Genomic DNA, 13,844 nt, shown 5'->3' with positions numbered 1-13,844 from the left:
TATTGGACTCTCCCAAGCACTTAGGCCAGTGGTCTAGGATGTGTGCAATAAATGCGATTGATTGACTGATTCACATCCACCAAACTACCACACTTCCTCCCTTCAAAGCCCTACTGAGAGCTCACCTCCTCCAGGAGGCCTTCCCACACTCAGCCCCCCTTTCATTCATTCATTCATTCAATCGTATTTATTGAGCGCTTACTGTGTGCAGAGCACCGGACTAAGCGCTTGGGAAGTACAAGTTGGCAACATATAGAGACGGTCCCTACCCAACAACGGGCTCACAGTCTAGACGGGGGAGACAGACAACAAAACAAAACATATTAACAAAATAAAATAAGTAGAATAGTAAATATGTACAAGTAAAATAGAGTAATAAATCTGTACAAACATTTATACAGGTGTGGGGAGGGGAAGGAGGTAGGGTGGGGGGATTTGGGGGGGGAGAGGAAGGAGGGGGCTCAGTCTGGGAAGGCCTCCTGGAGGAGGTGAGCTCTCAGTAGGGCTTTGAAGGGAGGAAGAGAGCTAGCTTGGCGGATGGGCAGAGGGAGGGCATTCCGGGCCACGGGGAGGACGTGGGCCGGAGGTCGACAGCGGGACAGGCAAGAACGAGGCCCAGTGAGGAGGTTAGTGGCAGAGGAGCGGAGGGTGCGGGCTGGGCTGGAGAAGGAAAGAAGGGAGGTGAGGTAGGAGGGGGCGAGGGGATGGACAGCCTGGAAGCCGAAGGTGAGGAGTTTCTGCCTGATGCGTGGGTTGATTGGTAGCCACTGGAGAGTTTTGAGGAGGGGAGTAACATGTCCAGAGCGTTTCTGGACAAAGACAATCCGGGCAGCGGCGTGAAGTATAGACGGAAGTGGGGAGAGACAGGAGGATGGGAGATCAGAGAGGAGGCTGATGCAGTCATCCAGTCGGGAGAGGATGAGAGATTGAACCAGCAGGGTAGCGGTTTGGATGGAGAGGAAAGGGCGGATCTTGGCAATGTTGCGGAGGTGAGACCGGCAGGTTTTGGTGACGGATTGGATGTGAGGGGTGAACGAGAGAGCGGAGTCGAGGATGACACTGAGGTTGCGGGCCTGTGAGACGGGAAGGATGGTAGTGCCGTCAACAGTGATGGGAAAGTCAGGGAGAGGGCAGGGTTTGGGAGGGAAGATGAGGAGTTCAGTCTCAGCTTCTCCTCCCCTCTCCATCGCCCTGACTCCCTCCCTCTCCTTCCCACAGCGCTTGTGTATATATGTACATATTTATTATTCTATTTATTTTATTAATGATATGCATCTATCTATAATTCTATTTATCCATTTTGATGCTATTGATTACTGTCTACTTGTTCTGTTTTGTTGTCTGTCTCCCCCGTTCTAGACTGTTGTTGGGTAGGGGTTGTCTCTATATGTTGCCAACTTCCCAAGCGCTTAGTACAGAGCTCTGCACACAGCAAGTGCTCAATAAATACGATTGAATGAATTAATGATTATTAATATTAGGAGAGGAAGAGAATGGAGGCTTTTTCCTCTCCTCCTCCCTATCCCCCCCACCCTACCTCCTTCCCCTCCCCACAGCACTTGTATATATTTGTACAGATTTATTACTCTATTTTACTTGTACATATTTACTATTCTATTTATTTTGTTAATGATGTGCATATAGCTATAAGTCTGTTTGTTCTGACGATTTTGACATCTGTCTACATATTTTGTTTTGTTGTCCGTCTCCCCCTCCTAGCTTGTGAGCCCGTTATTGGGTAGGGACCGTCTCTCTGTGTTGCCGACTTGTACTTCCCAAGCGCTTAGTCCAGTGCTCTGCACACAGTAAGTGCACAATAAATACAATTGAATGAATGAATGAATGCAGTTGCCAACATATACTAGGTAAAAGAGTAGGAGCCGAGATAGGGCTGATAAAACCAAAAGGAGGGCAATCAGCCAAAGGCAACTAGGCCCTATCCCCGTCTCCGTCCCCTCTGCCCTACCTCCCTTTTTTATTTTTTATTTTTTGGCGATGTTAGACGAAAAGATGAGCGTATCTTGGACACATCATCAGGCGGACTGATTCTCTGGAAAAGACACTAATGCTAGGAAAAGTCCAGGGAAAACTCGGAAGAGGCAGACCAGAAGCTAGATGGGTAGAGACACGTAACAACCATTAGAAAAGTTGCGGATGATGGAGAAGGACAGGACGTTCTGGACGAAGTCTATCCGTGGAGTCGCTGTGAATCGGAAACGACTCGACGGCGCTTAATAATAAAATATGTTAGGTGCTTACAGTGTACTGGGCACTGTTCTAAGCGCTGGAGTAAATCCAAGCTAATCAGGTTGGACACAGTCCCTGTCCCACTTGGGGATTAATCCCCGTTCTACAGATGAGGGAACTGAGGCCCAGAGAAGTGAAATCCCTTCTCCACAGTCTATCCGTGGAGTCGCTGTGAATCGGAAACGATTCGACGGCGCTTAATAATAAAATCTGTTCGGTGCTTACAGTGTGCTGGGCACTGTTTTAAACTCTGGAGTAAATCCAAGCTAATTAGGTTGGACACAGTCCCTGTCCCACTTGGGGATTAATCCCCGTTCTACAGATGAGGGAACTGAGGCCCAGAGAAGTGAAATCCCTTCTCCACAGTCTGTCCGTGGAGTTGCTGTGAATCGGAAACGATTCGACGGCGCTTAATAATAGAATCTGTTAGGTGCTTACAGTGTGCTGGGCACTGTTTTAAGCGCTGGAGTAAATCCAAGCTAATTAGGTTGGGCACAGTCCCTGTCCCACTTGGGGATTAATCCCCGTTCTACAGATGAGGGAACTGAGGCCCAGAGAAGTGAAATCCCTTCTCCACAGTCTATCTGAGGAGTCGCTGTGAATCGGAAACAATTCGACGGCGCTTAATAATAAAATCTGTTAGGTGCTTACAATGTGCTGGGCACTGTTTTAAGCGTTGGGGTAAATCCAAGCTAATTAGGTTGGACACAGTCCCTGTTCCATTTGGGGCTTAATCCCCGTTCTACAGATGAGGGAACTGAGGCCCAGAGAAGTGAAATCCCTTCTCCACAGTCTATCCGTGGAGTCGCTGTGAATCGGAAACGATTCGACGGCACTTAATAATAAAATCTGTTAGGCGCTTACAATGTGCTGGGCACTGTTTTAAGCGCTGGAGTAAATCCAAGCTAATTAGGTTGGACACAGTCCCTGTTCCACTTGGGGATTAATCCCCGTTCTACAGATGAGGGAACTGAGGCCCAGAGAAGTGAAATCCCTTCTCCACAGTCTGAGTAGTCGCTGTGAATCGGAAACGATTCGACGGCGCTTAGTAATAAAATCTGTTAGGCGCTTACAATGTGCTGGGCACTGTTTTAAGCGCTGGAGTCAATCCAAGCTAATTAGGTTGGACACAGTCCCTGTCCCCCTTGGGGCTTAATCCCCGTTCTACAGATGAGGGAACTGAGGCCCAGAGAAGTGAAATCCCTTCTCCACAGTCTATCAGTGGAGTCGCTGTGAATCGGAAACGATTCAACGGCGCTTAGTAATAAAATCTGTTAGGTGCTTACAATGTGCTGGGCACAGTTCTAAGCGCTGGAGTAAATCCAAGCTAATTAGGTTGAGCACAGTCCCTGTCCCAGTTGGGGCTTAATCCCCATTCTACAGATGAGGGAACTGAGGCCCAGAGAAGTGAAATCCCTTCTCCACAGTCTGTCCGTGGACTCGCTGTGAATCGGAAACGACTCGACGGCACTTAATAATAAAATCTGTTAGGTGCTTACAATGTGCTGGGCACTGTTCTAAGCGCTGGAGTAAATCCAAGCTAATTAGGTTGGACACAGTCCCTGTCCCACTTGGGGCTTAATCCCCGTTCTACAGATGAGGGAACTGAGGCCCAGAGAAGTGAAATCCCTTCTCCACAGTCTATCCGTGGAGTCACTGTGAATCGGAAACGATTCGACGGCGCTTAATAATAAAATCTGTTTGGTGCTTACAGTGTGCTGGGCAGAGTTCTAAGCGCTGGAGTAAATCCAAGCTAATTAGGTTGGGCACAGTCCCTGTCCCACTTGGGGCTTAATCCCCGTTCTACAGATGAGGGAACTGAGGCCCAGAGAAGTGAAATCCCTTCTCCACAGTCTATCCGAGGAGTCGCTGTGAATTGGAAACTATTCGACGGCACTTAATAATAAAATCTGTTAGGTGCTTGCAATGTGCTGGACACTGTTCTAAGCGCTGGAGTAAATCCAAGCTAATTAGGTTGGACACAGTCCCTGTTCCACTTGGGGATTAATCCCCGTTTTACAGATGAGGGAACTGAGGCCCAGAGAAGTGAAATCCCTTTTCCACAGTCTATCCGTGGAGTCGCTGTGAATTGGAAACTATTCGACGGCACTTAATAATAAAATCTGTTAGGTGCTTGCAATGTGCTGGACACTGTTCTAAGCGCTGGAGTAAATCCAAGCTAATTAGGTTGGACACAGTCCCTGTTCCACTTGGGGATTAATCCCCGTTTTACAGATGAGGGAACTGAGGCCCAGAGAAGTGAAATCCCTTCTCCACAGTCTATCCGTGGAGTCGCTGTGAATCAGAAACGATTCGACGGCACTTAGTAATAAAATCTGTTAGGCGCTTACAATGTGCTGGGCACTGTTTTAAGCGCTGGAGTAAATCCAAGCTAATTAGGTTGGACACAGTCCCTGTTCCACTTGGGGATTAATCCCCGTTTTACAGATGAGGGAACTGAGGCCCAGAGAAGTGAAATCCCTTCTCCACAGTCTATCCGTGAAGTCGCTGTGAATTGGAAACGATTCGACGGCGCTTAATAATAAAATCTGTTAGGCGCTTACAGTGTGCTGGGCACTTGTTTTAAGCGCTGGAGTAAATCCAAGATAATTAGGTTGGACACAGTCCCTGTCCCACTTGGGGATTAATCCCCGTTCTACAGATGAGGGAACTGAGGCCCAGAGAAGTGAAATCCCTTCTCCACAGTCTGTCCGTGGAGTTGCTGTGAATCGGAAACGATTCGACGGCGCTTAATAATAGAATCTGTTAGGTGCTTACAGTGTGCTGGGCACTTGTTTTAAGCGCTGGAGTAAATCCAAGCTAATTAGGTTGGACACAGTCCCTGTCCCTTTTGGGGCTTAATCCCCATTCTACAGATGAGGGAACTGAGGCCCAGAGAAGTGAAATCCCTTCTCCGCAGTCCATCCGTGGACTCGCTGTGAATCGGAAACGATTCGACGGCGCTTAGTAATAAAATCTGTTAGGCGCTTACAACGTGCTGGGCACAGTTCTAAGCGCTGGAGTAAATCCAAGCTAATTAGGTTGGACACAGTCCCCGTCCCACTTGGGAATTAATCCCCGTTCTACAGATGAGGGAACTGAGGCCCAGAGAAGTGAAATCCCTTGCTTCCCGCAATCCCCAGGGACTGGGCTCCTGTTCTCCCGTTCTGGGGGTGTCCCTGAGCAGGGGCAGCCGGAGGCCCCCCAAGGCCTTCATCTTTGTTCCCTCAGGTCTTCTCTCTCTCATTAAGCCTCTTTGCAGTTTTCCCTCAGGGCTGAAGGAGAGGTCTGGGCCTGGAGGCTGGGTTCTTGAAAGGCCGCGTGGCTCTGTGGAAAGAGCACGGGCTTGGGAGTCCGAGGTTGTGGGTTCTAATCCTGGCTCCCCCACATGTCTGCTAGGTGACCTTGAGCAAGTCACTTCACTTCTCTGAGCCTCAGTTCCCTCATCTGTAAAATGGGGATTAAGGCGGTGAGCCCCACGTGGGACAACGTGATCACCTTGTATCCCCCCCAGTGCTTTGCACATAGGAAGCGCTTAACAAATGCCATCATCATCATCGTCATCACTCTTAAAGGGCCAGCGATTCGCAGCAGGCAGTCAAGAGTATTCATTCATTCATTCAATAGTATTTATTAAGTGCTTACTGCAGGCAGAGCACTGTACTAAGCCCCTGGGAGAGGACAACACAACCCTTTTAGACTGTGAGCCCACTGTTGGGTAGGGACTGTCTCTATATGTTGCCAATTTGTACTTCCCAAGCGCTTAGTACAGTGCTCTGCACATAGTAAGCGCTCAATAAATGCGATTGATGATGATGAATAAACAGTGACATTCCCTGCCCACAATGAGCTCACAGAGAAGCAGCATGGCTCAGTGGAAAGAGGGAGCCAGAGGTCAATCAATCAATCAATCAATCAATCGTATTTATTGAGTGCTTACTGTTTGCAGAGCACTGTACTAAGCACTTGGGAAGTACAAGTTGGCAACATATAATATATAATAACATATAATAATATAATATAAGGTCGTGGGTTCTAATCCCAGCTCCACCACTTGTCAGCTGTGTGACTTTGGGAAAGTCACTTCCCTTCTCCGTGCCTCAGTTACCTCATCTGTAAAATGGGGATGAAGACTGTGAGCCCCACGTGGGACAACCTGATCACCTTGTATTCCCCCCGACCCCCAGCACTTGGGACAGTGCTTCACACATAGTAAATGCTTAACAAATGCCATTATTATTATTATTATTATTATTATTGTTATTATTATTAAAGCAGGGGAGACAGACATCAATACAAATAAACACAATGACAGATCTGGACGTAAGTGATGTGGGGCTGGGGTTGTGGGGAAGAGCGAAGGGAGCGAGTCGGGGGATGCAGAAGGGAGGGGAGATGAGGAAAGGGGGGCTTAGTCTGGGAAGGCCTCTGGGAGGAGATGATGATGATGGTATTTGTTAAGTGCTTACTATGTGCAAAGCACTGTTCTAAGCGCTGGGGGGGATACAAGGTGATCAAGGTGTCCCACGTGGGGCTCACAGTCTTCATCCCCATTTTACAGATAGGGGAACTGAGGCTCTGAGAATTTAAGTGACTTGCCCAAGGTCACACAGCAGACATGTGGCGGAGTCGGGATTCGAACCCATGACCTCTGACTCCAAAGCCCGGGCTCTTGCCACTGAGCCACGCTGCTTCTGCGCCTTCAGTAAGGCTTTGAAGGAGGGGAGAGTCATTATCTGTGGGATTTGAGGTGGGGAGGGTGTTTCAGGCCAGAGGCGGGGCGGGGGCCAGAGAGGTGAGATGGAGGCACAAAGAGAAGGGTGCGGACTGGGTTGTGGAAGGAGAAAAGCGAGGTGAGGTAGGAGTTGGCAGAGCACTGTACTAAGCGCCTGGAAGAACAGAAACATCCTCTGCCCACAACGAATTTACAGTCTGGATGGGCAGACAGACATGAATAGAAAGAAAGAAATGACAGATCTGGACATAAGTGCTGTGGGGCTGGGAGCAGGGGGAAAATAATAATAATAATGGCATTTATTAAGCGCTTACTACGTGCCAAGCACTGTTCTAAGCACTGGGGAGGATACAAGGTGATCAGGTTGTCCCACAGGGGGCTCACAGTCAATCCTCATTTTACAGATGAGGGAACTGAGGCACAGAGAAGTTAAGTGACTTGCCCAAAGTCACACAGCTGACAATCGGTGGAGTCGGGATTTGAACCCGTGACCTCTGACTCCGAAGCCCGTGCTCCACGCTGCATTTCTACGAACGGTACTGCACTCTCCCAAGTGCTCAGTACAGTGTTAGTCTCCTTCCTCAAGCACCAGGTCCAATGTCCCCCTCCTACTATTCCAGGGCTCCGATTCCCACCTGAAACCCCAAATCTCCTCTCTTGACCTTGCCAAATATTTTGGTGACAAAACCCAAACCATCAGGCGTGAGCTTTCCAAAATCTACCCACCCCTCCCAACTCTCCTCAGTCTTATTTCTTTCGAGATAATCTACTCGCTGGGTGTCTTTTCCCTCTCCACAGCTACTAACTTCACGGCCCTGTTCTTCCCATACCTGGAATTCCCTCCTCCTCCATATCCAAAACACTACAGGGATCAAATCTCCTTCTAGAGACCTTCCTTGATTTATTCCTGATCTCCCCCCATTATACCCCCAACTGTCCCTTCGGCCATTCCAAGTAAACTAAGCATTAAAAGTTCCCTTCGACCTGTAGCACTTAATGTACGTGTCCTATAGGGTCCAGTCCTCCCCCTGTCTGGAATTGATACCAATGTTTGTCTTTCCAGCTAGACTGCAAATGCCTTGACGGCCGAAAGCATGACTTGTAACCTGTCCCAAGCCTAGTGGGGATGATAAAGGGAGGAAGTCACCCCCTTGGCTGCCAGGCGAATCCCAGTAGGGATCAGTATCCCGTAACGCACCCGTTTTGAGCTCAGTTTCCCCCAGCAGCTGGCCGCTCTGGTCCTCCCTGCGTTCCTCCCCTGCCAAGGTTGGGCTGGGCTCTTTGGTGCTGGGCAAGAGAGACCCCGGGGACCCCCTCCCCTCCCAGCTAGGGGCCGGGGAAAGGGAAGACCGAGGTTCGGGAAGGGGCAGGGGCTCCCCTGACCCCCAAGGGGAGGCAGTGGAACAGTGTGTTATTTATTTATTTATTTATGTATTTTACTTGTACTTATCTATTCCATTTATTTTATTTTGTTGGTATGTTTGGTTTTGTTCTCTGTCTCCCCCTTTTAGACTGGGAGCCCACTGTTGGGTAGGGACTGTCTCTATATGTTGCCAATTTGTACTTCCCAAGCACTTAGTACAGTGCTCTGCACACAGTAAGCGCTCAATAAATACAACTGATGATGATGATGAGTGTGGCCTAGTAGAAAGAGCTCAGACCTGGGAATCAGAGGACCTGGGTTCTAAAGCCGGCTCTGTCACATGCCTACTGTGTGTAACTTTGGGCAAATCACCTCCCTTCTCAAATCATCATCATCATCATCATCAATCGTATTTATTGAGCGCTTACTATGTGCAGAGCACTGTACTAAGCGCTTGGGAAGTACAAATTGGCAACATATAGAGACAGTCCCTACCCAACAGTGGGCTCACAGTCTAGAATCCCACAGACAATGACTCTCCCTACCTTCAAAGCCTTACTGAAGGCCCATCTCCTCCAAGAGGCCTTCCCTGACTAAGCCCCACTTTTCCTCATTTCCCACTCCCTTCTGCTTTTAATAATGGCATTTATTAAGCACTTACTGTGTGCAAGGCACTGTTCTAAGTGCTGGGGAGGTTACAAGGTGATCAGGTTGTCCCACGGGGGGCTCACAGTCTTAATCCCCATTTTACAGAGGAGGGAACTGAGGCACAGAGAAGTTAAGTGACTTGCCCAAAGTCACACAGCTGACAAGTGGAAAAGCCGGGATTTGAACCCATGAACTCTGACTCCAAAGCCTGTGCTCTTTCCACTGAGCCACGCCGCTTTTGTTCTTCCCCGCTCCCAGCCCCACACCACTTTTATGTCCCTATCTGTCATTTTATTCATTTGTACTGATCATCAATCGTATTTATTGAGCGCTTACTATGTGCAGAGCACTGTACTAAGCGCTTAGCACTGTACTAAGCGCTTAGCACTGATGTCTGTCTCCCCTCCTCTAGACTCTAAGCTCGTTGTGGGCAGGGAATGTCACTGTTGATTGTTGCATTCTCCTCTCCCAAGCACTTAGTTCAGTGCTCTGTACACAGTAAGCGCTCAACAAATACGAATGAATGAATGAATGACCTGGATTCTAATCCCGGCTCTGCCACTTGTTTGCTCTGTGACCTTGAGTAAGTCACTTCACTTCTCTGTGCCTCAGTTGCTCATCTGAAACATGGGGATTCAATACCTATTTTCTCTCCTCCTTAGATTATAAACCCCATGAGGGACGGGGACTGTGTCTGACCCGATGGTCTTATATCTGGAGAAGCAGCGTGGCTCAGCGGCAAGAGCCTGGGCTTGGGAGTCAGAGGTCATGGGTTCTAATCCTGGCTCTGCCACTTGTCAGCTGTGTTACTTTGGGCAAGTCACTTCACTTCTCTGGGCCTCAGTTCCCTCATCTGTAAAATGGGGATTAAGACTGTGAGCCCCATGTGGGACAACCTGATTACCTTGTATCCTGCCCCCCCCCCCCCCCCAGTACTTAGAACAGTGTTTGGCACAGAGGAAGTGCTTAACAAATGCCACCATTATTATTATTATTATTATTATTATTATTATTATTATATCTACTCCAGCGCTTGGTACAGTGCCCAGCACTTAGCACTTAACAAATTCCACTGTCATTCATTCATTCATTCACTCGCATTTATTGAGTGCTTACTGTGTGCAGAGCACTGTACTAAGCGCTTGGGAAGTACAAGTTGGTGACATATAGAGACGGTCCCTACCCAACAACGGGCTCACAGTCTAGAAGGGGGAGACAGACAACGAAACAAAACACGTGGACAGGTGTCAAGTCATCAGAACAAATAAAAATAAAGCTAGATATGTATATGCACCTGTATATATGTATATATGTTTGTACATATTTATTACTCTATTTATTTATTTATTTATTTTATTTGTACATATCTATTCTATTTATTTTATTTTGTTAGTATGTTTGGTTTTGTTCTCTGTCTCCCCCTTTTAGACTGTGAGCCCACTGTTGGGTAGGGACTGTCTCTATATGTTGCCAACTTGTACTTCCCAAGCGCTTAGTGCAGTGCTCTGCACATAGTAAGCGCCCAATAAATACGATTGATGATGATGATGATGATGATCATTAACAAAATAAATAGAATAGTAAATATGTTCAAGTAAAATAAATAGAGTAATAAATCTGTGCAAACATATATACAGGTGCTGTGGGGAGGGGAAGGAAGGTAGGGCAGGGGAGATGGGGAAGAGGAGAGGAAAATCATTATCATTATCTGGGCCAGAAGCAATCAGTCAGTCAGTCGTATTTATTGAGTACATACTGTGTGCAGAGCACTGTACTTAGCACTTGGGAGTACCGTATAACAGTAAATAGACACATTTCTTGCCCACAGTGAGCTTACAGTCAAGCGGGGAGGGAGACACAAATAGAAATAAATAAATGAGGGATGTGGACATAAGCGGTGTGGGGCTGGGAGGGGGGATGAAGGAAGGGAGCCAGTCAGGGGGACGCACAAGGGAGTGGGAAAAGAGGAAAGGAGGGCTTAGTCAGGGAAGACCTCTTGGAGGAGGCGGACCTTCAGTAAGGCTTTGGTTGGAGGGAGAGTCATTGTCTGTCGGATATGAAGCCCACCGTGAGCCCACTGTTGGGTAGGGACTGTCTCTATATGTTGCCAATTTGTACTTCCCAAGCGCTTAGTACAGTGCTCTGCACATAGTAAGCGCTCAATAAATACGATTGATGATGATGATGATGATATGAAAAGGGAGCACATTCCACGGGGCCAGGAGCAAGATGGAGGAACTCCTGCTCCCCACCCTCTCTCATGGTCTCATGAGAAGCATTCATTCATTCATTCAATCATCTTTAATGAACGCTTACTGGGTGCGGAGTACTGTACTAAGCGCTTGGGAAGTACAGGTCGGCAACATGTAGAGACGGTCCCTATTCATTCATTCGTTCAATCGTATTTATTGAGCGCTTACTGTGTGCAGAGCACTGTACTAAGCGCTTGGGATGTACAAGTTGGCAACATGTAGAGACGGTCCCTATTCATTCATTCGTTCAATCGTATTTATTGAGCGCTTACTGTGTGCAGAGCACTGTACTAAGCGCTTGGGAAGTACAAGTCGGCAACATTTAGAGACGGTCCCTACCCAACAACGGGCTCACAGTCTGGAAGGGGGAGACAGACAACAAAACAAAACATGTAGACGGGTGTCAAATCGTCAGAAGAAATAGAATTATAGCTATATGTACATCATTAACAAAATAAATAGAATAGTAAACATGTACAAGTAAAATAAATAGAGTAATAAATCTGTACAGATATATACAAGTGCTGTGGGGAGGGGAAGGAGGTAGAGCAGAGGGGGCGGATGGGGAGGAGGAGAGGAAAAAGGGGGCTGAGTGTGGGAAGGCCTCCTGGAGGAGGTGAGCTCTCAGTCGGGCTTTGAAGGGAGGAAGAGAGCTAGTTTGGCGGATGTGCGGAGGAAGGGCATTCCTCCTCCTGTATCAGCCTCCTCTTACTGTATCAGCCTCCTCTCCGATCTCCCATCCTCCTGTCTCTCCCCTCTTCAATCCATACTTCACGCCGCAGGCCGGACCCGGATTGCCTTTGTCCAGAAACGCTCTGGGCATGTTACTCCCCTCCTCAAAAATCTCCAGTGGCTACCAATCAACCTACGCATCAGGCAGAAACACCTCACCCTGGGCTTCCAGGCTCCCCATCCCCTCGCCCCCTCCTCCCTCACCTCCCTTCTCTCCTTGTCCAGCCCAGCCCGCACCCTCCGCTCCTCTGCCGCTCACCTCCTCACCGTTAGGCCTCGTTCTCGCCCGTCCCGCCATCGACCCCCGGCCCAGGTCCTCCCCCTGGCCCAGAACGCCCTCCCTCTGCCCATCCGCCAAGCTAGCTCTCTTCCTCCCTTCAAAGCCCTACTGGGAACTCACCTCCTCCAGGAGGCCTTCCCAGACTGAGCCCCCTCCTTCCTCTCCCCCTCCTCCCCCTCCCCATCCCCTCCACCTTACCTCCTTCCCCTCCCCACAGCACCTGTATATATGTGTATATGTTTGTACGTATTTATTACTCTATTTTATTTGGACATAGTCTATTCATTTTATTTTGTTAATACGTTTTGTTTTGTTCTCTGTCTCCCCCTTCTAGACTGTGAGCCCACTGTTGGGTAGGGACCGTCTCTAGACCCAAGCACTTAGTCCAGTGCTCTGCACACAGTAAGCGCTCAATAAATACAGTTGATTGATTGATTGATTGATTCATCCCCATTTGACAGATGAGGGAACTGAGGCCCAGAGAAGTCAAGTGACTTGCCCAAAGTCACCCAGCTGACAAGGGGCGGAGCTGGGATTTGAACCCATGACCTCCGACTCCTAAGCCCGGGCTCTTTCCACTGAGCCACGCTGCTTCTCAACAGATATCCTAACAAATATCATCATTCTCATTATTGTTCTTATGATTAACAAGGTCTTCTGGTTCCCCCCACCCCGGCAGGTACCACCTATACACCCGCACCTGGCTGGGCTACGTCTTCTACCAGCAGCAGCTTCATCGGGCCCGGAGGCGTTTCCCCAATGGCCACTCCACTGCCCAGCCCCACATCTTCAAGGGTAAGCCCCACTCCCCCTGACCGTGGCCCTGGTCCAGGCCCCCATCCCCCCGGCCCCCCCTACCCCCGGGACCCCCCCTTCAATCATTCATTTATTCAACCGTCTCCGTCTCCGCCGATTGTCGGCTGTGTGATTTTGGGCAAGTCACTTCACGTCTCTGGGCCTCAGTTCCCTCATCTGGAAAATGGCGATTAAGACTGTGAGCCCCCCGAGGGCCAGCCTGATCACCTTGTAACCTCCCCAGCGCTTAGAACGGTGCTTTGCACAGAGTAAGCGCTTAATAGGTGTCATCATTATTATTATTATGTTGCCAACTTGTACTTCCCAAGCGCTTAGTACAGTGCTCTGCACACAGTAAGCGCTCAATAAATACGATTGATGATGATGGTGATGATTATTATCTGTAAAACCGGGATGAAGACTGTGAGCCCCACGTAGGACAACCTGTTTACCTAGTAAGCGCTTAATAAATGCCATCATTATTATTATTATTATTGAGCGCTTACTGTGTGCATAGCACTGTACTAAGCACTTGGGAGAGTCCAATAGAACAATGAACAGATACATTCTCCATCCCCCTTATCTTACCTCCTTCCCTTCCCCACAGCACCTGTATATATGTATATATGTTTGTACATATTTATTACTCTATTTATTTTACTTGTACATATCTATTCTATTTATTTTATTTTGTTAGTATGTTTGGTTTTGTTCTCTGTCTCCCCCTTTTAGACTGTGAGCCTACTGTCAGGTAGGGACTGTCTCTATATGTTGCCAACTTGTACTTCCCAA

The 13,844-nt window shown here is 48.4% G+C and overlaps 1 protein-coding gene across 1 annotated transcript in view; it reads left to right on the top strand.

Annotated features, from left to right (window-relative positions):
* The window catches only part of LOC119929508 (probable hydrolase PNKD), a 53,699-nt gene that overhangs the window by 22,193 nt on the left and 17,662 nt on the right, over positions 1-13,844 (top strand). The window contains exon 2 of the mRNA XM_038747690.1: positions 12,937-13,052. Coding sequence (XP_038603618.1) covers positions 12,937-13,052 — 116 coding nt within the window. The remainder of the gene's footprint in view (positions 1-12,936; positions 13,053-13,844) is intronic.

Source organism: Tachyglossus aculeatus, chromosome 1, assembly GCF_015852505.1.
Source record: "Tachyglossus aculeatus isolate mTacAcu1 chromosome 1, mTacAcu1.pri, whole genome shotgun sequence".
In the NCBI taxonomy this organism is placed as follows: domain Eukaryota; kingdom Metazoa; phylum Chordata; class Mammalia; order Monotremata; family Tachyglossidae; genus Tachyglossus; species Tachyglossus aculeatus.
The sequence above is the reverse complement of the archived record's forward strand: the minus strand, read 5'-3'. Positions and strand labels throughout refer to the sequence as shown.